The following is a 22,500-nucleotide window of genomic DNA, read 5'->3' as shown; positions in this document are numbered from 1 at the left end:
TTTTGTGGTCAATTCTGAACCCAATTTAACATATTTGAATATTATGTATTCTGCTATCACCGATTGCTTGATTGAAATATTTTTGATCTATTTTGCATATTTTAAAATTCACTTTAAGCTAATTATTTTGCCATAAATTCATCCTTTTTAATCAGGTTATGGTTCTTTTCTAGTCATTTTGAGTCTGTTTGAAATCATTCTTGTAATATACTTTTATTTATTTTGAGATATCCCATTTTTTTGGCACTATTTGTGTGTGTGTGTGTGTGTGTGTGTGTGTGTCACCTCGATGTTGCCGCAGGTCTGGAAGGCGGTGAACATGAACATGAAGCCGAAGCCGAGGACGATGATGTTCAGCAGCCGCTTCCCCTCCGGACCCATGGTGCAGTTTGGAAGTTGTGGATTTCTTTGAGGAAGTGAAGACGATTTAAAAAAAAAAAAAAGGTTGCAGGGATGATCTTGTCTGGAAATAGAAAGATGGGAAGCACACACACCAGTGATCACAGGAAAAACTGAATCATTTTTTATATTCAACCAAACTCCATTCAAAAACCTGCTGTTTTAAACATTGTTAATGTGGACTTCCTATCAACCCCTCAGCTGAGAAAAATATGATTTAAATATATGCTGTCAAGTTACTACAGTGGACCATTTATTCCATGTTGAGGCTCATGTGTATTTCCGTGTCACTGACAGAAAACAAGTTATTTGACTTATTGACTTAAGGGGTTAACGGGTGAACCCTTTAAGTATGAACCCATTTTCCTTTCAGTCCTTGTAGTTTGGTTTATATTATTGGTGCCGAATTACAGAGTGAACATTGTGTTTGGTAGCCAGCAGTGGTTAGAAGTTGTGTCGTGAAGGAGTGTTTGATTGTGAGGGGAAATCATTTAAATCTGCTGTTTTTTAAACGGAGTTTGGCTTCGTAATCATTTCGTGTCATTCTAAAGAAAATCACTTACACTGCGCCAGATCACATTTAAAAAAAAAAAACTTTAGCAGTGTGTGAAGTGTATTGTTTAATAAATATATTGAGGTCAAAAAAAGAAAAGAAAAAAGTCAAAACTCACCAACAGCGGTGTAGCCGCTTAGCTAACCTCCGGCTGCTCCTCTTAGCGCGGAGTCACCGTGTTTTCCCCCACATAGTGACTCCTCGGCCGGCTGTATCCTCACTGTGGACCCCGGAGTCCCTCTGACATGGTGGGCCTTGGTGGAGGTGAAGGACGGGAAGGAGGTGGAGGAGGAGGCGCAGCAGGAGAACCAGAACGAGAGCCGGTAAACATGAACAAACTGTCACGTGAGGCCAGAGTCAGCTGACCGGACCCTCGCGGTCTGTGGTGCATTCAACGACCCTCGGAATTTAGAATCTCCGACTGAGACTACAATAGAAAGTCTTTATTATTATTATTATTACACAACTTTCGGACAGTTCAAACTTATAGAGCTTAGTGACAGTTACAAAAATTATGTCATATTATCATTATCATGAAGTACTTTTTTTTTGTTATAAAAATGCTTCTTCACATGGATTCTTTCCAGGACTTTCTCCACAGAAGTTAAATTAACTTAAATGTTCCATTGGCAGCACAGATTTTCACTTTGAAGCTGTAAACTTAAAAACAACCCTGAATACAAAAAATAATACATTAGCTAAAATAATGAAGTTTAAGTGCCTTTTTTCAAGCCACATTGTTTTGTTTTAATCTTTTTAAACATAAGGGTTAACATGTAACAAACTTCTGAGCTTTTATGTCTACACCCCCTTTATACATGTCACCTTATTTAGCTTCGTTGTGTATCTAAATACAAAAATATATTTTCTAATGTTATTTTATTGGTACGCAGCTGATGGCTTTTTCTGTGGAAAATTACTGTTGAGAAAGGTTTAGATCAAAAAGGTTTTTTTATATTGTTCTTTTACTAACTCTTAATTAACTAAAGCAAGGTAATTGTTGAAAAAAAATGTTGAAAGGGTAGATATATATATATTAATATATGTATATATATATTACTCAAAAGATTAATAATCCGCAATAAATTGTGCAATAATTTGTAAACAACGTCATTTTAGTTTTGTAAGCATGAGTAACTCTCTGGCGCGATGACGTCACCTTTTCTGGTACGTCTCGGACAAAAAGCAGGGCGTGGTCCCTGGCGGCGGCGCGTTTAGACGTCAGCGGCGTCATGACGTCACCGTCGGGGCGGGGCTATAAAGACTAGGTTTTCCAGCCGTCCGGAGCTCGACCATCTCCATTTTGTGTGAGCCTCCCGAGCAGACCGTCGTCTTCACCCCGTGAAACCCGCGACACCCCGAAACCACACGAAACCCTGTCAAAGTCAGCCGACGCAACGCTCGCTAACCAAGTTATTATCCGAAAAGAAAGCAAATCTTATCGTATGTCCGGTATCCAGAACCTCAATTCTTTTGGTGAGTGATCGGCGCAGGGTGGGGGAAGGGCGAGCGGCTAGGCTAGCGGCGAGGCTAGCACAGCTAAAGTCCGGCTTTCTCTGTTTGTAATCGTCACATCAAATCGTTTCTTCTTGTCTCGATTGTCGTTTTTTTTTTTTTTTTTTAAGTATTTAGACGTTAGAAAAATTACAGCAGTGGCGGTTGAATGCTGCGCTTCGTAGGGACGTGGCTGTTTTAGAAGCAGTGGTTTCGGTGAGCTAGCGGGCCTCTGCTAACGTGGAAGCGGCCGCCATTAGGCTCGATGTCGACCACAGGTTCCGGCGTGTTAGCTTATTCTTCAGATTTGACCGCACCCCGCTGAAGATTTTTCACCACCACCACCCCCCCCCCCCCCCCCCCCCCCAATTTCTCCGATCGCCCACCCCCCCCCCCCCCCCCCCCCCCCCCACCCACAGTGCGGGCTGAGAGAGCTGCCGAGAGGGAAAGTGTCCACCATGACGCTGCTGTTTTGTCGGCTGATCGCGGGCTTAGTGCGGCTCATGCAGCGGTATATTTAGCTCAGACGTCTGCGCACTTCACCTGAAACGTGAGCCTGCCAAAGAAAAGATAAGAGGCCTCGGGAAAATCTGGTTACTCTGCTCCAGATGAGAGAGGCGATGGAGCCTAAATTAAATTTTCCATACGTATGGATGGCTATTGTACATTATGTGAAGATGGGATTTGAATGAGTTTAATCTGTATTATTTGATGTGAAAGATTCCTGTTGACAGTCTGTGCTATTTTCCTGGTTCAAAAAAATCGTAGATCACTTTGAGGGATGTGCAGGTTTTTTCCTCCAAATTATAGCAATAGAATTAAGTTGCTTTCTTCCCCAAAATTTTACTAATCAAAAATATTGACCTGGTTATTGATGGTAACCAGGTCAATATCACATAAAAGTGATTCCAGCCTGCAAACACCATTCTATGGTCCATAAAGTGTTAATGGTTGGCTTTATTGGTGCAGTGGTTGTTTAGAGGCGAGATAAGTTGGTTAGGGGTCAGAAGTTAGCAGGTTCAGATCTCATGGTGGACGGTGCACCACTAGGGAGTTCCGATCAAGACCTTTGACCCCCATCAGCTCCCCGGACACCCCCTTAAAGTGGCAGCCCTCTGCATCCCAGTCAATAGGGTGTGTAAATTCCCTCAAGATGATTAATAAAGTATGACTAGATTTGTATGCATTTGCACTAAATAATGGGAGCATTTGTTGGATTGTGAAGATTTCTTTTTTTTTTTTCTTTAATAACCTTTAGACATCATGTGATCTGCCACAGTTGCACACAGCTGTGTGACCAAGTGCATGTCAGGATGGGGGATGTGGGGTTTGTTAGTCTGGCCTACTTTACGTGGTGTTTATTAAGAGCTCATGTTTGCTTACCAATCGTCTCTCCCGTGCAGACCCCCTTTGCTGATGCAAGTAAGGGTGATGACCGCCTCCCAGCCGGGACTGAGGGACTACATCCACATAAGAATCCAACAGCGGAACGGCAGGAAGACCCTCACCACTGTCCAGGGCATCTCCGCCGACTATGACAAGAAGAAGCTAGTCAAGGCCTTCAAGAAGGTACGGCTGCAGGGGAAGGGAGGTTCATGTAGGAGCAACAGAACAAGGACTTGGTTCACTTGCGTCATTCCTAGTTCTGGTCCTGTGGCGTTACAAACGCCAGAAAATATCGACAGTGTTAAACAATTGGGGCTATTAAACGTCTGTAAAGTTCCTCCTGGAGACACGACGGACTTGTAGAGACTGCAGTGTCAGACAAACTTGGATTACTGGCAGGATTAAAATGCTGAGTCATGGTTGCGTTTGTTAAATCAAGACGGACCTCTTCATCGTGCAGATATTTCCACTTGGTTTGACACATTATAGGACGTACGCTTTTGTTCTGCTGAGGCAAGCAACCTGACGGAGGAGCCTCCATGTTTCTATCCAGACGGTGGCAGAATGAGCGAGCAACGGGCGATTCAGGTCTTCGTACCGTTGGACCACGATGACGAGACCCCATTGATCTCAAATGCATTACTATTTAAACGCGTTCACACCAGACCCATGGATGTAAACGATCTCCTGGAGACAAATATACTAAAGCCTGACCAGCAGTCATTGGTGGAACCAGCAACCTTTGGCTGTGACCAGGGGTGTCGAACTCATTTGATCTCAGTTGGGTCGGACCAGTAAACGATAGCATTTTTGATTTCTAACAAACTACAACTCCACATTGTTGTGCCAAGTATTAGAATATCGTTGACTCTCTTCTAAATGTACAAAAAACCTGAATTTCAATTAAAAAAAACTGCATATTTACTGATATTAAACCTTTACATCTTCAATGCCATGAAACATGTGGCCACATGTAGTTGGAACTCTTTGTTATCAACGAAGTAACTTGTCAAATATCATAGTCGACACTTTTGCACACCTGCAGGAACCCTGATCACCTGAACTGATTCACCACAATGTAAACACTGATTCACCACAATGTAAACCCTTGGGCGCCCCCGGTGGTCAAATGATTACATTGCAGTTGATGTCATAATGTCCTCAGGTCTGGAAGTGTTCATCTTGTGGGTCACTCTTGCAGAACGGTTGACTTTATGCAGAACAGAGCCAGAGCAGGGCGTCTTCAGACTGATGATGATGATGATGATGATGATGAAGATTGGGACTCACTCTTTCCTCTCTGGCCTCCGCAGAAGTTTGCCTGCAATGGGACAGTGATTGAGCACCCAGAGTATGGTGAAGTGATCCAGCTTCAGGGAGACCAGCGCAAGAATATCTGCCAGTTCTGATGGAAGTGAGTACGCCGCCGCTCGGCGAGCCCTCGGAGGGGGGGGGGATGTCGGAGGTCGTTCCCGCTGACCCGGCGTCCATTTGTCTCCGCAGATCGACCTGGCAAGGAGGAGCAGCTCAAAGTCCACGGTCTTTTAGAAGCTGTCCGCAGCCATCTCCTCTCCTCCTGCTCTCCTGGAAGGCCGTTAAACTCCCTCTCCTCCTCCTCCCCCCCTCCTCCCCCCTCCCACCCCCCCCCCCCCCCCCCCCACCCCCCCCCCCGCAGCTCCTCTTAGCTAACACGTGAATTACCTCTCAACAAACATGGGACTCTGTAACTCCGCCGACTCCGACCACAGCAGGGGGGCGTGCACGCTCTGGCAGAGACACGCCACCGCAGCTCCACACACCATCAGGGACGAGTGGTGATGACCCCCCCCTTCCCCTCCCCCCACACACACACACACTTCCTCCTTCCATGCCCCCCACCTCCTCCTCCCCACCCTTTGTTTATCTCCTTTTTATTTTTTAGGATCTCGTGCCCACAGTAAGGAGGCACCGTATTCATGTAACATTTTTTGTTTTGTACTTCAATAAAACGATGAGTCTCCGTACGCTGGAGTGGCGTGGTGTCCTGGGGGAACGGGGCGGAGGGGGATTTCACGGCGTTTGCCGTCTGAGGGAAGGTTTTAAGTTGTTTACACCTCCTCGTTCTGCCCGGGGGGTCATTGTTGTTTACGAGTCGGTCTCCACCCCATCCGGCCGCTCGCTTTCGTTTTTGGCAGTTTGTCTGACGTCTCTGTTGCCAGTTCTAAGTATTGTCGGTGGCGTGAGCGAGGTCCGCGGTCCGCCGCCGGTCGCACGTTACAGAGAATCCCCGAGTCGGTGGAGGCGTGTCCCCCCCCACCCCACCCCCACCCCCCTCCCCGCTCCGGTGCTCCTCCGGCTCTTCTGTCAATCTGCCACCGAAACCCTCGCCGTTCGTCACGGACACTTTCAAGTCTAATTCTCCTGCAATGCAATAATTTATGAACAAGTTAGCGATGCTGATTCAGTAACGACGGAAGCCATGGCCAGTTCACACTGTGCTCACTGTGACTGCGGGTGGTCCGGAGTCTGTTTTGCAAAATCTCTCATTTGGTTCAATAAAATTCCTGCAGTTTAAGTTTATCTCCTGTGTGACTGATTTCACTTTGACATTCAGGCTCGTCGCTGCGCATTTTCCCTTTAAGATGACTGGAGAAAAACCCTTATTGGAAGATTTCAGAGCGACTTTGAAAACAAGGTCACATCCCCCGCCAGTGACAAACTGCTACTGCAGGTTGAGCTCCTTGTGGACGTCCCGGTGCTGATTAGCTGTAAGGCCCAAGTTGACTTTCGTTTACATCTGGCGTAGAAGTGAAGGGGAACCTGACCTGGAGCCTGAACGCCACAGGGCGGCTGACGAAGGCCCAGCAGAGATGACGACCCTTCCTGAGTGTGTTGAGGAAGAACAACATCCCAGAGAGGCTGAGGGACGTCCTGCTGCTGTACCATGCATACATACCATGGAATATACCTGTGAGTGATTGTTTTCATGTCTGTTTTTATTTGTATATTGATTTTTCTGATTCACAGTTGACACGTTCAGTGACTTTAAACTGATGACTATGACAAAGATTCAATACTTTTCTATATTCTATTTGTAGCTCGCCGTTAGCTATATATATCATTTATAAATATCTTTTTTTTAAGTACTTTCCAGTAGAAATGAAAAACGAGTGTAACAGGCCTCTCGTCTCACATGACTATATATGCTTTGTAGTGTAAACGCTGGTCCCCAGATGTCCTACCGCTGTACCATGCATACATACCATGGAATATACCTGTGAGTGATTATGTTTTCATGTCCGTTTTTATTTGTATATTGATTTTTATGATGGACAGTTGACACTTTCAATGACTTTCTACGGAAGAGGATTAGGGCCACTGTGGATTAAAAAAAAAAAAAACCCTGAACCTAAGTCAGAATTCTGAGTTTAAAAGTCAGAATTCTGAGACAAAAAGTGAGAAGTCAGGGTTTTTTTTCCCCACAGTGGCCTTAATCCTCTTCCGTAACTTTCACCTGGTGACGATGATAAAGATTCTATCTGATCGCGCGTAGCTCGCAGATCGCTATATATATAATTTATAAATATATATATCATTTTTTTTAAAGTACCTTCCAGTTAAAATGAAAAACGAGTGTAAACAGGCCTCTCGTCTCACAACAACGCTACCCTGGACCCTGGCGTCGCGTAGGGAGTTACGTCACGGTCCACGCGTCGACGTCATCAACGCGCGCGCCGTGTTTTCCTTGCGATCGAGAGCGTCGCTCCGGGGGTTTGTCTTTCCACTGTCTATCCTCTCTTCTCAGCCGACAATGGAGAAGGACGTCCGCGCCTGGGGCTCCGCGGAGACCCGGTGCCTCATCGCGGCCTGGGCCGAGGACTCCGTCCAGCGCAAGCTGGGCGACTCGTACCGCAACCGGGCCGTGTTCGAAGACCTCGCCAAAACAATGGAGGACGGCGGCCACGGCCGAAGCTGGCTGCAGTGCCAGAGGAAGATCAAGCACCTGAAGATGCTGTACCGGAAGGCCAAGGACAACCGGGGCGGCGCGGCCAGGACGTCGTGTCCGTTCTTCGAGGAGCTGGACGAGGTGCTGCGGGACCGGCCGGCGTTTTGTCCCGGGGAGGGCGAGATCCTGGACTCCGCCGACTCAACGTGCGTCGAGGCGACTGTGGACGCGGCTGACGGGGAGCTCGAGCACGCGTCTCGTGCACGCGCCGAAGGTGGGACAGAGTTCTTTATAATAGAAGTTTATTTGTCACAAATAACAATTACACATAGTATAATGTGCAGTTAAATGTTCTGAGTTCCTGTTCCGCACCAAAACAACCGTTTTTTTATGGGATAGAATAGAAATAGAAATCTAGAACACATAAACAAAATAGCACTCTGACATTAATAATAATAATAAAGAAAATGAAGGTGCACGAAAGACAAGAGAAATAGATGAATAAGCTAAATAACTGCGGTCAAACCCAAGTGAAGAAGTGAAACGGGGACAAGATCAGTGGCAAACTAATGAAACTTTATGGATGAAACTGCCATCAAACCCAAAAAGAAGATGAATAACTATATAAATACGGTAAATAATAATAAATAACTCGGAATGGTTCACGGTTGCAAACACTGACTTCCCCTGGAGGATCACACATCCAGTAGTGCAGTACACTACTTTTTGAAAAAAAAAAAAGGGGGGGGGGGGGCCAAGTACAGGAAAAAAAACTACTCAACTGCAGTAGTGTGAGTAAATGTAATTGTTTTACTTTCCACCGCGTTCAGGTTCTGACGACGCGTCGGAGGCGGAGGTCGCGGAGGCGGAGGTCACGGCGCCGGCCCCCGGGAGGAGGCGGCGGCGGCCGGCGGAGCGACCGAGCGGCACGAGGAAGAAGAAGTCGCGCTTCGAGGCGACGCTGGAGTCCTTCGTCAAGGCCCTCAGCCAGTGTCCCCAGGACCCCACGCTGCTGCAGATGCAGGAGGCGCAGCACCGACACGAAAAGGAGCTTTTCAGGATGATGATGGATCAGATAGCGACTCTGGCCGCCGCCCAGCACTGTCCCGGGCACGCCTCGCCGTGCTGCAGCGCGGCGGTGTCCCCTCGTCCCTCAGTGTCCCCTCGTCCCTCAGTGTCCCCTCATGCATCAGTGTCCCTTCATGCCTCAGTGTCCCCCCATGCATCAGTGTCCCCTCTTCCCTCAGTGTCCCCCCATGCATCAGTGTCCCCTCTTCCCTCAGTGTCCCCTCTTCCCTTAGTGTCCCCTCATGCCACAGTGTCCCCTCATGCCACAGTGTCCCCTCTTCCCTCAGAGTCCCCTCTTCCCTCAGTGTCCCCTCTTCCCGCAGAGTCCCCTCTTCCCGCAGTGTCCCCTCTTCCCGCAGAGTCCCCTCTTCCCGCAGTGTCCCCTCCTGCCTCAGTGTCCCCTCTTCCCTCAGAGTCCTCTCTGTCCTCCATGTCCCACATTGACTCTCTACCTTCCTTCATAGCCTCTCCAGGTTCGGGGTCTCGGTCCGACGACCCGCCGCAGCAATGACCTGCACATTGTTGTCAGTATATCTTCTATTGCAGCGTGACCACGAGAACTTTACTTTGATACCTTTAGTGTTGTTTTGACTCAGTTGAGGCACAAATAATAATAAAAATAAATCTTAGTAAAGAGCTTCATTGATCTGGCCGACTGTCCCTGTCAACCGACCGTCGCCACAACTCGCAGGCGAACTTTTCCCGAAGACGAAAGTTTTGCCGGGAATCAAATCTGAACTCCTTCACACATTTAATCCTCACAGTTGAATTTGCTGTGACGGGATTGTAGAAGCTCATAAAGTCACAGGAAGCGATTTTTGTTCCGTTTCTCAGAATTCAACTTTCTTCTTTGATCGTTGAAACGTCGACGCGTCGGCGGTCCTACCGGTCCGGCCCGGAGAAGTAGTCCACCAGGGCCCGCCTCACGGCGGCCGGCGGCCCCCGCTCGTCCGCCGGGACGCCGGCGTCGCCCGCGGGGACGAGTTCCTCCACGTCCTGCAGCCACGCGTCCGGGAAGTCGTCGTCGTCGCCGCTCTGGGCGCACAGGTTGTGCAGGACGCAGCAGCAGCCGACGACGGTGGCGGCCTTGGAGACGTCCACGTCCACCCTCTTCAGCAGACACCGCCACCTCCCCTTCAGCCGCCCGAAGGCGCGGGCCGCCGCCGCCGCCCGGGCGGCGCCCAGCCGGCGGTTGAAGCGCCTCTGCCCCGCGGTGAGGCGCCCGTCGTCCGGGTACGCCGTCAGCAGCCAGCTCAGCAGGGGGTACGCCGGGGCTCCCAGCAGCATCAGGGGCACCTGCGTCGAGCCGATGGTCCTCGTGTCCTGCGGGGGAAGACGAGGGACGGTTATTTTGAAACGGACAGATCCGTCTCTTTAAAAGCGTCTCACCGGGGGGAAAAGGTCGCCGCTCTCCGCCAGCTGGAACAGGGTGGAGTGTCGGAGCACCGTGGCGTCGTGGACGCCGCCGGCCCAGCCCACGTTGATGTTGGTAAATCTGGAGGTGAGGGGGGGGGGGGGGGGGGGGTACAAATATTTCATTTTTTTTAAATTTTATTTCATTCATTTAAAGCAATGCAACATTTTATATGAATGAAAAGGGGTTAGGGTAAAGAGCTCTTAAAGATAAAGAGCAGTAAGAACGTTCTCTGACTATCAACAAACGTTCAATAAGTAATTTCAGTTCTATATAACACTGTTTGTGTATCAGATCTGCTTTTCAGGAGTTTTGATAATTTTTAGTGAGTCGCAAGACATTTTGTAAGAAGTGGGGAATCGATTTTAAAATCCAATTCTATAAATAAAAAATGTGGCCAAGCATATAATTACTGCTCAATGTATTATTCTATATGATAAGTTAACTTTTATTAAGTTATATTGTCAATAGGGCAGAGCGCTTTGTCATCCTTAATGAGTATTTTATTTAAATGTATTTTCGTGCGACTAACGCGTCCGCTCCTTCGCCTTTTTGGCCCCTTCCGGTGATCCGTCCGTCTCCATGGTAACGCAGCTGCTGTCATGGCGGCCGCCCGCGTTTGATTTGACGGCGGATTCAGACGCTTTATTACTGTTCGTTCGCGTCTTTTTCCCTTCCCTGGACCATGAGGCTGTAGAAGCGGGGGGGGGGGGGGGGGGGGGGGGGCGTTACTCACCGGGACAGGTGATCCACCGCAGCTTGCAATATAATGGAGTAGCTTCCGTTGCAGTTGTAGTAGTCGCTGGCATCGTCGCCGGGAGGAGAGACGGGCACGTGCGACACACCCACCGCCCCGCAGCACTGCGGGAAACCCGCGCCCGCCTCGAACCCGGCCACGATCTCCCGCAGCGTCTCCCCCCGCGGCAGCCTGATGAAGTGGGCCTGCAGCGCCCTCACAGCGAGGCACACCTCCCACACGCAGCCGTGCACCGTCGCCTTGCCGATGCCGAACAGGTCGGACAGCGCGCTGCAGCTGGCGCCCGTGGCGAGGTAGCGGACCGCCACGGCCACGCGCTTCTCCAGCGGGACGCAGTCGCGCAAGTGCGTCCGCCTCGTGTCCAGGCGCGGGCGCAGTTTGCCGCAGAGGACGTCGAAGGTGGCGCGTCGCATGCGGAAGTGCGCGCGCCACTGGTCGTCGGTGAAGGTCCGCAGGACGACCGTGTCCCACCAGTGCTGGGACCGCGGGCGGACCCATATCGCCCTGCGGGGGGTCGCGGTGATCACCGCGGCGGCGAAGCACGCCGCTTTCCGCACCGCGATGCGCCTCCGTCTGCGCCTGCGGTGAATCGCACGTTGCAACCGGCTGCGACCTGCGATCCGCAACATCTGGAACAGGCCGAGCATCCGCAGCAGCTGGAGGAACGTCTCCATTGTCGTTCAGCTCGCCGAAATAAAAACAAACGCGTCCATGTTCTTGTGGCTGACGTCATAACTGCGCGCCGGGCCCGTCTCCGTTTTAGCGGAAGTGACGTCAAATCCTGCCGACCGCTTTCTTGTTTTGAATTTAACGATTTGTATAAAACAAACAACAAAAACGCACAGTACTTAATGTACAAAAAACAAATCGGCCATTGGGAGATTGTACATGTACTTTATTTAAGTTTAAAACAACAAACATGGTTTGTTCCTGAATCAATGCAGTCAATATAATATTATCAGGAAATTATTTGAATTTACATTCCTAATAAACGTAAAAAAGATAAAGAGCAGTGGAAACGTTCTCTGACTATCAACAAACGTTCAATAAGTAATTTCAGTTCTATATAACACTGTTTGTGTATCAGATCTGCTCTTCGGGAGTTTTGATAATTTTTAGTGAGTTGCAAGACATTTTGAAAGAAGTTGGGAATCGATTTTAAAATCTGATTCTATAAATAAAAAAATGTGGCCAAGCATATAATTACTGCTTAGAGTTACTGCTCAATTTATTAATTTTTATTCTATATGATAATTTAACTTTAATTAAGTTATCATATTGTCAATAGGGCAGAGCGCTTTGTCATTCTTAACCATATTGGGTATTACTTTATTTAAATGTATTTTAGTGCGACTAGCAAGTCTCCCCCTCCTTCGCCTTTTCTGCCCCTTCCGGTGATCCGTCCGTCTCCATGGTAACGCAGCAGCTGTCATGGCGGCCGCCCGCGTTTGATTTGATGGCGGATCCAGACGCTTTGTTACTGTTCGTTCGCGTGTTTTTTCCCGTCCCTGGACCATGAGGCTGTAGAAGCGGACTTCTCTCCGGATGGTTCCGGTTCGTTCGGTACCGGCGAGGTACAGCTCCGCGTGTCTGATCCATACATTAAAAAAAAACAACACTGTTTTAGATCAATTCTCCTATTTTACGTCGGAATGGAGGAACGAAAACATAAAAAAAAACAGCAACTGAATGTTTTGTAAAACTACAGCTTTCCTTGAATTTCCTCTACAGACACTGAATGTTGTTTAGACAAGTCAGTAAACGATCTGAACACTGGTGGATTAAAAACAAACAAACAAAGAGACGAGTGGGAAACGAAACCAGATCAGACAAATACACAACGATGCAAAAGTGCACGATCATTGAAAACACGTTTGTCTGTCCTTCGCAGCTCACAACCGCTCTTTAAAAAGAAAAAGAAAAAGAAAAGATGGAGGTAAATCAGAGTGTTTTTCTTGCTTGATTTCTCCTCTTCTCCTCCTCCTGTTCCTCCTCTCTTCCTCCCTTCATGATCAAACTGAGCCAAAGACTCTAAACAGAGACGTGTCCCTGCCTGTCGTCCCCCGTCCATCCGTCCGTCTGTCCCTGCCTTGCAGCCGGTGTGGCAGCTGTCCCTCCCGCTGCCGGCGGTGCTGCTGGTCGCCGTGGGCCTGTACATGACGGTGCTGGGCCTCGGCTTCTGGATCCGGTCCTGCTTGCAGGTGGGCGCTCTCGTTTCCTCGACCGTCTCCGGCAGGTAAAGTCCTCCTCCGAACCACGGCTGGACGAAGACATGTGTGTTTTGTCTGTCTCCCCCCCCCCCGAAAAGGACAAGTGCTCGGCGGACTGCTGCGACTGCTGCCCCGGCGTGTCGGTGTGCGACCAGTGCTTCCGGCTGGCCCAGGCCTGCGACTGCAGCCTCCCGCCGGTCGGCGCCCTGCTGCCGGCGTCCTGCCCCGCCCCCTCCGTGAGTTGAGCGCCGTCTTGTCTCGTCCTGAGCGAGTGAACGCCCCCCCGTCCCCCCCCCCCCCCATCCCCCCTTTCTCCCAGTGAGCTTCCTCTTGTCCCGCTGTCTCGTCCCGCAGTGTCCCCGCTGGGACTGCGCCTGCACCTGCCAGCCTCCGGAGTGCCAGTCCTGCAACTGCCTCTGCTTCGAGATCCGCATCAAGTAGAGGCCCGGAGACCTGGTCCCTAAGGGGGTCCTCTGGAGAGTCCACACCTGTCCTCCTGTCTCTGGGTCCCGGCGGAGGGACAGTCGGTGCCTTGTTCTTTTTTTATGGTGTAAACCAGAGTTTCTCAACCTCTGGTGTTTCCTCCAGATCGTCAGGTGAGCCGTGGGAAATTATCACATTTCACATTTTTTTCCAAAAAAAAACCTTTGCTCTCACAGCGACAGTGTGTTGCAGAGTAATCCTGTATAAACACTCTTCACCACTAGAGGGCAGCAGTGAAATGTAAAGTGACAGACGTCAGTGTGGTTCATCTCCACCTCCTGCTACCATCTTGTATCAAAGTACTGTGTCAGTGACAGTGATGGAGAAGTTTTTGAAAACCAGGATCTCAGCTCTTCATCCATCAGGTCCAGGTTTCACACTGAGGGAGGCACTATTAAAAAAAGTCCTTGCTTTCTGGATTTACTGGATTCCTGTTGATCAAACTTTGATGAGAAAGACTTTGATGTCTTAGATGACAATGACTTTGATGTCTTTGATGAGAAAGACTTTATATTGTTAATAGAGGCTGCAGAGTTTAACTTTTTAACATTTTCAGGTGGAGGTGGGCCTCCAGATGTTTTACAAAGAAAAAAGTGTGTCTCGGCTCAGAAAGGTTGAAAAACACGGATGTAAATAACCGGAGAGTCGTTTGTGTTTCTCCGTGTGGTTCGTGGTTCGATGAGCCAGACTCGTGGAGAATGTTAACGTTTTCATCGCAGTTTTGTAAAGATACAAAACATCTTGATGTTTATTTTATGTAAAGTCAAAGTGAAACAGTCGTTCCGACCCCAAAGGGGGAGGGGCTTGTTTCAGGACACGGCATCACTTTTACACGAGGAGTTTATTTTTCCTTTTCCATTTTGGATTTTTGGATTAAATTTTTTTACCATCACGAACCATACAGTGCCGTGCCGTACCATACCATACCGAACTGAACCGTAACGTACCGTACCATACCGTTCTATCCTGTACCATACCGTGCTGTACCGTACCGTACCATAAATACCGTACCGTACCGTTCCGTTCCGAACTGTAACATACCATTCTATCCTGTACCATACCGTGCTGTACCATACCGTACCGAACCGTACCATACCATACCGTCCTGTACCATACCGTACCGAACTGAACCGTAACGTACTGTACCATCCTGTACCATACCATGCTGTACCGTACCGAACCATACCAGCACATTCTGGCGCAGTGGAAACAACAGTGGCTTAACGAGATGAAAACTGATGTCGATACAAAAATCTGACGTCTTTAAAGTCATTTACAGATGAAAGCTTTTTATATTATGAACCTCAACTGTAAAACGTCACAGATTAAATCATGATGATGAAAGGAAATGGTGCCAAAAATGGAAAAAGTGTCTTTTTTTCATTGAAAGACATGTTTCAAACTGTCGATGTCATCCGAATCACTTAAAATGATAAAAAAAAAAAAAATGCTGTGGGAACCTTTCATTACGTGTTTGTAATCAAAATGTCACTTTGCTGCGTAGTTTGACGTCATATTTCATTGGAAGACTCGTACAGACTGTGTGGCTTCATCAACCTGAGAATTATTATTCAGCATTACGTTGTGTGACGTGAATTTATAAAGTCTGTTTGAGTGTGGCTCCGCGATGATATCCAAATATTTGGACATGAACTCCGTCGGAGTTGTGATGAGGAAACATCACCGGCAGGGATCAGTGGCCAAACATGGTGGAAGAAATGTTAATGCACAAGCAAACACACTCAGAGAAGCATACAGACATCTGAGAAAATTAATTGAAGCAATTCTAATTCAACACTTTCTACGTCGGTTATCGAGATTAAATGTGTCGCCTCCCATATTACAGGAAAATCAAATATTAATAGTCATTTTCCATATCAACCAAACATCGAATGGCTTCTTGAGTTTAAAGCTGAGAATCTCACCGTGTCTTTGTGAGGACTGTGTGCCTGAAACCCTCTTTTTTTATTTATATATATTTGATTTCCCCTGATCAGACTTTGCTCCTCTCACCACTAGAGGGAGCTCACATAGCAGCACAGTCTGAGGAGCAGCAGGTGAAGAAGATGCAGAAAAATGAAAAAAAATAAAGTTCTATAGTAATTTTTTGGGGGGGACGCGCAAGTATGGCTTCCTGTATGTAGACACATCACAGTAAATCGATTCAGTATAAATGTACATTTCACCGATTCAGGAAACACTCAAAAGTCAATATTCTCTTTTAATTTAGTGAAGCTTATACATTGACAGGATAATTTTCCGTCCCCTGTACAGACATCTTCCTCCCGAACAACAATCAAATGTCAGAGTGGCTTCGTTCCGGCCGGCAGGTCTGATGAGGTAGACGACGGACGGGTGGATCTTCGTCACCCGGTTCTCCGTCACGCCACTTTGCTAAAGACCCACCGCTCCGGCTCCACACAGTACAAGTTACAAAAAATAAGAGTTTTTGCGCAGTTTCCTTCTGCACCGACGAACACTTAAAATCTCCGTCTAATAATAAGCTTTATTGGGCCACTTCAGCTCATAAATCCTTCATTAAAAAACAAAAAACAAAACATCTTTGAGAGAAAGTGCAGCTTAGCGGCGCCGCCGCTAGCAAGACCAGCTCGTTCACATAAGAAGGTAGCGGTGGTTTCCTAACCCGTCCCCCGAACGCCGCTCTTACCGAACGTTAGCTCCTTCAAGAAGCCGCGGCGTTACTGAAAACACCTTTAAATAATTTAAAACTGTCAAGAGTTTAACAGTGAATCACTTTCCAGTGATGCTGTTTCACGTCTCTGATAAATGTTGGAGTTGATATGTGATCGTATATGAACAGGTGGAGGTAAACAGTCTGATCCCCTTATAAGTCTGGTCTAAGTTTATATGACACACGATAAAATAAAAAAGTACCACCTCAGGTCAGAATCCCTAAACTACACTTTGATTAACAAATCACGGGGCAGAAAAAAAAAAAGATGGATGCCGCTCTGTGATTGGATGGAATCGCAAGTGCTTTCTGGTTGAGTTGACGTTAAAGAGAAACTGAGAGTCCTGAGAGATTTAAGCCTTCAGATCACTGGATCCGGTTCAGAAGCCCCGTAGCGTCTCTCACATTCATTTGCTTAAGTCACATCATGTAAATGAGGCTGGGCGTTCCTACAAGAACAGCTGGAGACTCGTGGCAAGAACCAGGAGGTTGAAGAGGACGGAGACAACAGAGCCGGCGTGAGCGGTGGCGCCCCCGCTGGCGGAGCTCGGAGACAAGAACGTGCCCAGGTTCTCTGTCAGGAAGGCGTTGAAGCGGTTGACCCTGTCGAGGACCGTCACCGTGTCGGCTCGAGAGGTCCTGGTGGTGTTGTCCTGGAGGGTCAACACGGCGGCCTGAAACCACGAGCCGCTCTGCTGGCACATCAACGGACCACCGACGTCGCCCTGAAATAAGAAAACACTCATTTGCATGAGCTACGAGTCACGACAAGTCAGTTCAGGGTCGTCCACTCGGACCCGTCGAAGCCCGAACCCGACCGCACCTCTGAAGGAGTTTCTGTGCCAACATGTCAGCGGCAGATCCTTTAAGTCTTGACGACTGAGCCTCCGTGGATCAGACTGGTTAGTCCCGTACGTCCCACAGAGGCTCCTATTGTTGAAAGATCTGGAAAACCTGGACGCTAAGTCAAACCTCTCAAACCTTCGTGCTTCGTGATTAATCTCAGATCTGTCTAACATTAGTCCAAGCCGGTCTACAATGTGTCCGCAAACATTCCACTGACTGGTCCACAAATATATGCAAAACCGGTTCCTAAGGAGTGTAGAAGGTCTGAAACTAATTTGCATGTCAGAGGCCTTCAGCCTCCTGAGACAGTCCTTCAGTAAGTATCGCCAAACTGCATAACCAAACAGAGATTAGTCTCTTGCCTGAAGACACTTTGATGGAGAAGGACGTACCTTCGGAAGATGACCTACCTGGTCTACCAACTGATCCAGTACCAGTGTCAGGGGAACTTCATTGTTACTTCTCATTTTAAGATTTTAAACTCTAATCATAGTAACAGTTTACCTGCTCCACGGTGAAGTTGGAGGTACAGATGGTGTCAGCGGAGGACGCGTTCCCACAGTTGGCCACTGAGGTCTGGATCTCCTGAAGAACTTGTTGATCTGAAGAAGACGAGGAAGAAGAAGCCGTGATGTGAAGGCGAAGGACCTCCACTGGTGTGGATCACACGTTCCCCTCAGAGCAGGCCACATCAAGCAGAGTCAGTGTTCGGACTCACCTCCTCCCCGGCCCGAGTTCCAGCCGGCGGCCCAGCAGGTGCTTCCCACGGCGAAGGTGCGTCCGTCGTCCAGGCAGATGGGCTGGATGTAGTTGGTCAGGGTGGGCTTGGTGGACAGACCCAGCAGAGCCACGTTGGAGCCGCTCAGGCTGCTCAGAGTGATGCTTGCCACGTCGAACGTCATCTCGAAGGGGTTGGAGCCGATCTGCTGCAGTCGACCCAACACCACCGTCCACTCGGACGCCACCGCCGAGCTGAGGGACACGAGACACCGCCATGAGTGGAATATCTCAAGACGGACTGAACGCACTTCCACGGAGGCTGAAACCCTCGGGTTCACCTGGAGAAGCAGCCGGCGTCGCTCATCACGGTGTTCTCGGACACCAGAGTTCCACCGCACACGTGCAACCCGTTCCTCTGCAGGCTCGCCATCCACGGCCAAATGCCGGCGGAGGCCGCCGAGCTGCCCCCGTCAATACGAAGGTTCAACGGGGCCTCACCACACACCACCGCTGGAGGGGATCGGCGGAGAGAGAATTAATTGGTTTGGGGAAAGGAACCCAACTTGATTCAAACGTTCAGCTCTATCACTGAGTGGACTGAAGTCCTGATCTGTAAATGTCCTGTTGGTATAGATGTATGTGATGGATTATTAAAGTTGGAATGACATAATCTGAGATCCAAACAGTGAAGACATTTTCCCCATTGAGACGATCTAATTCAGTTGAAGTGAACTTGCATGTAATGCCGAAGAGTTGAAGTAGATATAAGCTCACGTGCGGGTGTAGTGGTTGCAGGGGTGGTGGGTGCTGGAGGTGGGAGGCCTGGACACGTGACGCTCAGGTCGCTGTCGGTCCCCGTGGATCTGAAGGTGACGTAGCCCGGCTGGTTGGTGGTGATCTGACTGTTGATCCAGTCCATGTAGCGGGACACTTTGGCGTACACTCCTGGGAAGTCCGGTCTGGCACAACCGATTCCAAAACTCACAACTCCCACCTCGACCCAAACGTTATTGGTGTTGAGCACCAGTGGACCTCCTGAATCCCCCTGAAGGAGCAGAAGCATGAGGGGCCAGTGAGGAGGGGTCAGGGCCTGCGGAATACTCCAGAATCAAACAGTCTGGTCAGCATTTACCTGACAGGCGTCCCTCCCTCCTTCTCCGGCACAAATCATGTTCGCTGTGATCCGACCCACTCCATAGTTACAGTTACACTGTCTGCTCCCTACAGCCGGAACCTCCACCTCCATCAGCTCATTGGTAACAAAACCTAAAACAACACAAATTCGGATCAATAAGTAACACGTTAAGAAGCAGTCACCTGAAGAATTGGTCCTTTTCCAACATCCAAAACAAGTGCTGGAATAATCTCTCTCCGTTTTGAAATCTTAAAGGAGTCACACTATCCAGCTCCTCCTTGATCCTCCTCCGTTAGAATATCGGATCCTAGGAGCTGCATTCAGAATCTGCTGTGTCTGTGTGAGCTGGACTGGCTCCGCCCACACACGGCCATCTATGGGAAGAGAAGGAAGTACTTCCTCTCATGGCGCCATGTGCCAGAGCAGAGCTGCCTGATTGTGGGAGGAGTCAAAGTGGAGGAGCCTACTTTGACTGTGATTGGTTAAACCCCCGATGACAGTATGTAGGGTTTGATTTCTGATTGGCTGGTTGGAGCAACACACTTTTTAAAACCCGGAGCAAGCCAGGGAGAGAGAGGACACACTGTCTTCTCTTCTGGGGCGTCGTTCTAGGTAAGGGGGCGGTCAGTACTGCTGGAGAATCTATAGATAGTCAATTTTTGCATAATATGACCCCCTTAAAACCGTCATCCTGGAAACCTTGATGACCTCTTGGACCAGTGGTCCAGGAGGTCATCTTGACACAGGTACTGCCGGGAGAGAAAAGCACCAGTGACGTCTGCAAAAAAAAAAGCAAAGTCTGCAGATCACAGACACAAACGGAACAAACGGGTGTTCTTCACACTGCGATGGACCATTCAGGATGGATTCAAAGTGGAGCTTCAACTGGCATCGGAGCAGAACGCCACCTGGTGCCCCCCCCCCATCAGCGGTGTTTACCGGCGTGGCCACTCGATGAAGGCCCTGAGGTACGACCGAGGACCAACTGTAGGGAGGATCTTTAAGCAGTCCATTGAGGAGCCAGGGAATGTCGAGGGTGACGGGAGACCTGGGACTCTTAACCCTTCACACATGCAAGAAGTGACAGAGTTTTACATCTCACCCACCGTTCTCTCTCATCGTGCCCCAGCCGGTGACGGTGGTTGGGACCCCGGTGTGGACGGAGCTGTCCGGGGCCGCCAGGCAGACGGGCACGATGTAGTCGCTGAAGCCCACCGTTGAGGAGAGCATGAGCAGGGCGATGTCGTTGTCGCTGGTCGAAGGGTTGTAGTTGGGGTGACTGATGACCCGTGAGACGCCCCGAGACTCCTCGTTGGGGTTCGGTCCATTTTGAGTCTGACGACCCATGAACGCCGTTATCTGGCCGGCCGACAAGCTGAGAGTCGCAGAGGGAACAGGAACCGTTTGTAGAGCTCCTGCCTATTGGCTTCTCAAGGTGTTCATGCATCAGTAGGACCGGGGATGTTTGGATCTGAATCTACTCACCTCTCGAAGCAGTGGGCGGCGCTCAGCACCCACCGGTTGTTGATGAGGGATCCTCCGCAGAAGTGACTCCCAAAGATCCTGTGCAGACTGACCTGCCAGGGCCAGTGGCCGTCGGGGGCCACCACTCCGCCAACGATCCTGTTGTTCCGAGGAGCTCTTCCACACACTGAACACACACACACACACACAAAGTGAGTGACACTCTGAATGGTGACGCTGAAGGGGGATTGTGACATAACTTCACTTCAGGTAGAATGAAAACACACCTCAGCGCAAAAGCAAATATGATCAGACCAAGATAAAACCTGATTTGACAAGCCTGGAAACAACTGAGCCGGCAAAACATTTGAATAGGCCCAACATCAAAGTGGCGTCGTCGACTTTAATGTGGCGTGAGACTTCAGCAGTTCACGGTAACTCAAGTTTCACAGACTTACAACAAGATTTGTCCATGAAACACGCAGTTTTTGACTCGTGTTGGAATTCAGGGACAATTGATACCGAGGTCTTCCGTTAAAAGGCTTTTCCTCGGAAAATCCTCTATTTACAGCCTGTAACTTTGGTACCTGTTGATCCTGATGCTTTATTATTATTACTTCCTTATTATTACTGCTTTAGTATGATGTAATGATGACGTGTGTGAAGGTGAAGGAGCTGTGACTTACCAGACGGTTGCGACGCAGCCTCTGAAAGCAGAAAAGAAAACAACACATTTGAAAAAGAAATTGTATTCGTGCGGGTCGTCCCGTGCTGAGTTCAATGTCCGGGACAACAGTGGGATTTTCCGCGATCCCGTCAGACTGGTTTTTCTGCCTGTGTACAGTTTCTATGGCAGTGGTCACACTGTGTGTGTGTGTGTGTGTGTTAAGACTGTATCTGATTTTAGACAGAAACCCTACAGTACGCCTATGTTACAGTTTATGTATTACCTTTGTGAATAAAACACAGTTTTCAGATTTTCAACAACGTAAAGACAACCCAGACCCAGATCTCGTCCACAGAGATTTTAAAAGGAACATTGCCGAGTTTCCACTCAATAATTGTCCTGAAACTGAATTTAAACTGTTAAAATATTTCGTTTTCACGTCGATGAATTCTGACTCAGAATCCAAAACAGTGAAGTAAGATAGAGAACAATGGAGGTTTTGTTGGGTGTGTTGAGAAGTCAGATCCATTGTTTGAATGTTTGTGCCGTGATGTATCACGGTGAGCGCTCTCCTCCGTGGCCAACCCGGAGCCTGTTTATAAATCCAGGTCTTTAGCTTCATTAGTGCAAACTGCCCCCCCCCCCCCCATCCACAACTTAAAGTCTTTAAAGGGATGTAGTCTAGTTAGTTATAAGTCGTGGAGTTTAAAACTCACGTCTTCGGTACATTTCTTAACCCGCCTGAATGAATTCATGACATTGGATCAGAATTTAGTATTTTCACCAAGTATCTAGAACAGGGTGTCCAACATGCGGCCCGGGGGCCAGAACCGGGCCGCCAGAGGATCTAATCCGGCCGCCATGTGATTTAAAATTTTTTTTTAATATAAATATGAAAACTGGCTGATATGAACACTCGACTGGCAAAAATGACATCCAAAACCGCCCTTGGTCAGAATTAATTAACGCCTAATTAACGCCTTTCACAATAAAACAATGAGTCCAACTTATGTGAAGTGATACTTTAGACACGTAAACTCAAAACACTTTCCAGATGATGACAAAATGTTTTAATCCTGAATAAAACATATCCAGATACAGGAGACTGAGGTTTTTTTTTTGCAAATATAATAATATCTGATGTCCTTTAATATGTATATTTCAGAATAGACAAACTGGCAAAGTCTTGCAAAAGGATCAAAAGCAGAAAGACTTTGACATTTGTCCGTATCTACAGTTTAACATGTGATGTTGGACTCTTTCGGCTCCAGAGGTCAGATCAGGTTG

The 22,500-nt window shown here is 48.5% G+C and overlaps 6 protein-coding genes across 7 annotated transcripts in view; 3 read left to right on the top strand and 3 right to left on the bottom strand.

Moving 5' to 3' along the window:
- mfsd11 (major facilitator superfamily domain containing 11) overlaps positions 1–1,290 on the bottom strand; it is a 9,698-nt gene extending 8,408 nt beyond the window's left edge. Inside the window, 2 exon segments of the mRNA XM_080511342.1 lie at positions 286–463; positions 1,071–1,290. Of these exon segments, the coding sequence (XP_080367468.1) occupies positions 286–381 (96 nt within the window). The 5' untranslated portion in view covers positions 382–463; positions 1,071–1,290.
- A 2,527-nt stretch (positions 1,291–3,817) lies between these two features.
- Positions 3,818–6,386, top strand: LOC308141638 (eukaryotic translation initiation factor 1b-like; the record flags this gene model as incomplete). The annotated part of the gene is made up of 2 exons (XM_080511845.1): positions 3,818–4,015; positions 5,146–6,386. The coding sequence occupies 2 exons, from the start codon at positions 3,818–3,820 to the stop codon at positions 5,239–5,241; spliced, it is 294 nt and encodes a 97-aa protein (XP_080367971.1). The 3' UTR covers positions 5,242–6,386.
- Positions 6,387–6,510: 124 nt separating this feature from the next.
- LOC308141264 (uncharacterized protein) lies at positions 6,511–9,362 on the top strand. 2 transcript variants are annotated; one of them, XM_080511352.1, is made up of 4 exons: positions 6,511–6,781; positions 7,026–7,088; positions 7,617–8,031; positions 8,588–9,362. In XM_080511352.1, the coding sequence occupies exons 3-4, from the start codon at positions 7,623–7,625 to the stop codon at positions 9,334–9,336; spliced, it is 1,158 nt and encodes a 385-aa protein (XP_080367478.1). In that variant the 5' UTR covers positions 6,511–6,781; positions 7,026–7,088; positions 7,617–7,622; the 3' UTR covers positions 9,337–9,362. The 2 variants fall into 2 exon arrangements, with proteins under 2 accessions (XP_080367478.1, XP_080367479.1); XM_080511353.1 differs by lacking the exons at positions 6,511–6,781; positions 7,026–7,088 and having other exon boundaries at positions 7,483–8,031.
- A 343-nt stretch (positions 9,363–9,705) lies between these two features.
- On the bottom strand, positions 9,706–11,698 carry LOC308141260 (uncharacterized protein). The gene is made up of 3 exons (XM_080511348.1): positions 10,976–11,698; positions 10,215–10,320; positions 9,706–10,148 (listed from the first exon to the last, which is right to left on the bottom strand). The coding sequence occupies exons 1-3, from the start codon at positions 11,668–11,670 to the stop codon at positions 9,708–9,710; spliced, it is 1,242 nt and encodes a 413-aa protein (XP_080367474.1). The 5' UTR covers positions 11,671–11,698; the 3' UTR covers positions 9,706–9,707.
- A 454-nt stretch (positions 11,699–12,152) lies between these two features.
- LOC308141275 (uncharacterized protein) lies at positions 12,153–15,038 on the top strand. Its single transcript, XM_080511365.1, has 5 exons — positions 12,153–12,570; positions 12,888–12,932; positions 13,093–13,197; positions 13,305–13,442; positions 13,561–15,038. Exons 2-5 carry the CDS (start codon positions 12,927–12,929, stop codon positions 13,645–13,647), a joined length of 336 nt encoding a protein of 111 aa, XP_080367491.1. The 5' UTR covers positions 12,153–12,570; positions 12,888–12,926; the 3' UTR covers positions 13,648–15,038.
- Positions 15,039–15,892: 854 nt separating this feature from the next.
- The window catches only part of LOC308141637 (transmembrane protease serine 9-like), a gene marked incomplete at its 5' end in the record, with an annotated part of 8,555 nt that continues 1,947 nt past the window's right edge, over positions 15,893–22,500 (bottom strand). The window contains 9 exons of the mRNA XM_080511844.1: positions 15,893–17,106; positions 17,732–17,829; positions 17,946–18,199; positions 18,286–18,457; positions 18,722–18,992; positions 19,080–19,213; positions 20,189–20,457; positions 20,568–20,733; positions 21,233–21,317. Of these exons, the coding sequence (XP_080367970.1) occupies positions 16,831–17,106; positions 17,732–17,829; positions 17,946–18,199; positions 18,286–18,457; positions 18,722–18,992; positions 19,080–19,213; positions 20,189–20,457; positions 20,568–20,733; positions 21,233–21,317 (1,725 nt within the window). The 3' untranslated portion in view covers positions 15,893–16,830. The remainder of the gene's footprint in view (positions 17,107–17,731; positions 17,830–17,945; positions 18,200–18,285; positions 18,458–18,721; positions 18,993–19,079; positions 19,214–20,188; positions 20,458–20,567; positions 20,734–21,232; positions 21,318–22,500) is intronic.

This window comes from Blennius ocellaris (assembly GCF_963422515.1).
Source record: "Blennius ocellaris genome assembly, chromosome: 16".
NCBI classification, from domain to species: domain Eukaryota; kingdom Metazoa; phylum Chordata; class Actinopteri; order Blenniiformes; family Blenniidae; genus Blennius; species Blennius ocellaris.
This window is presented reverse-complemented; position numbering and strand designations above follow the sequence as displayed.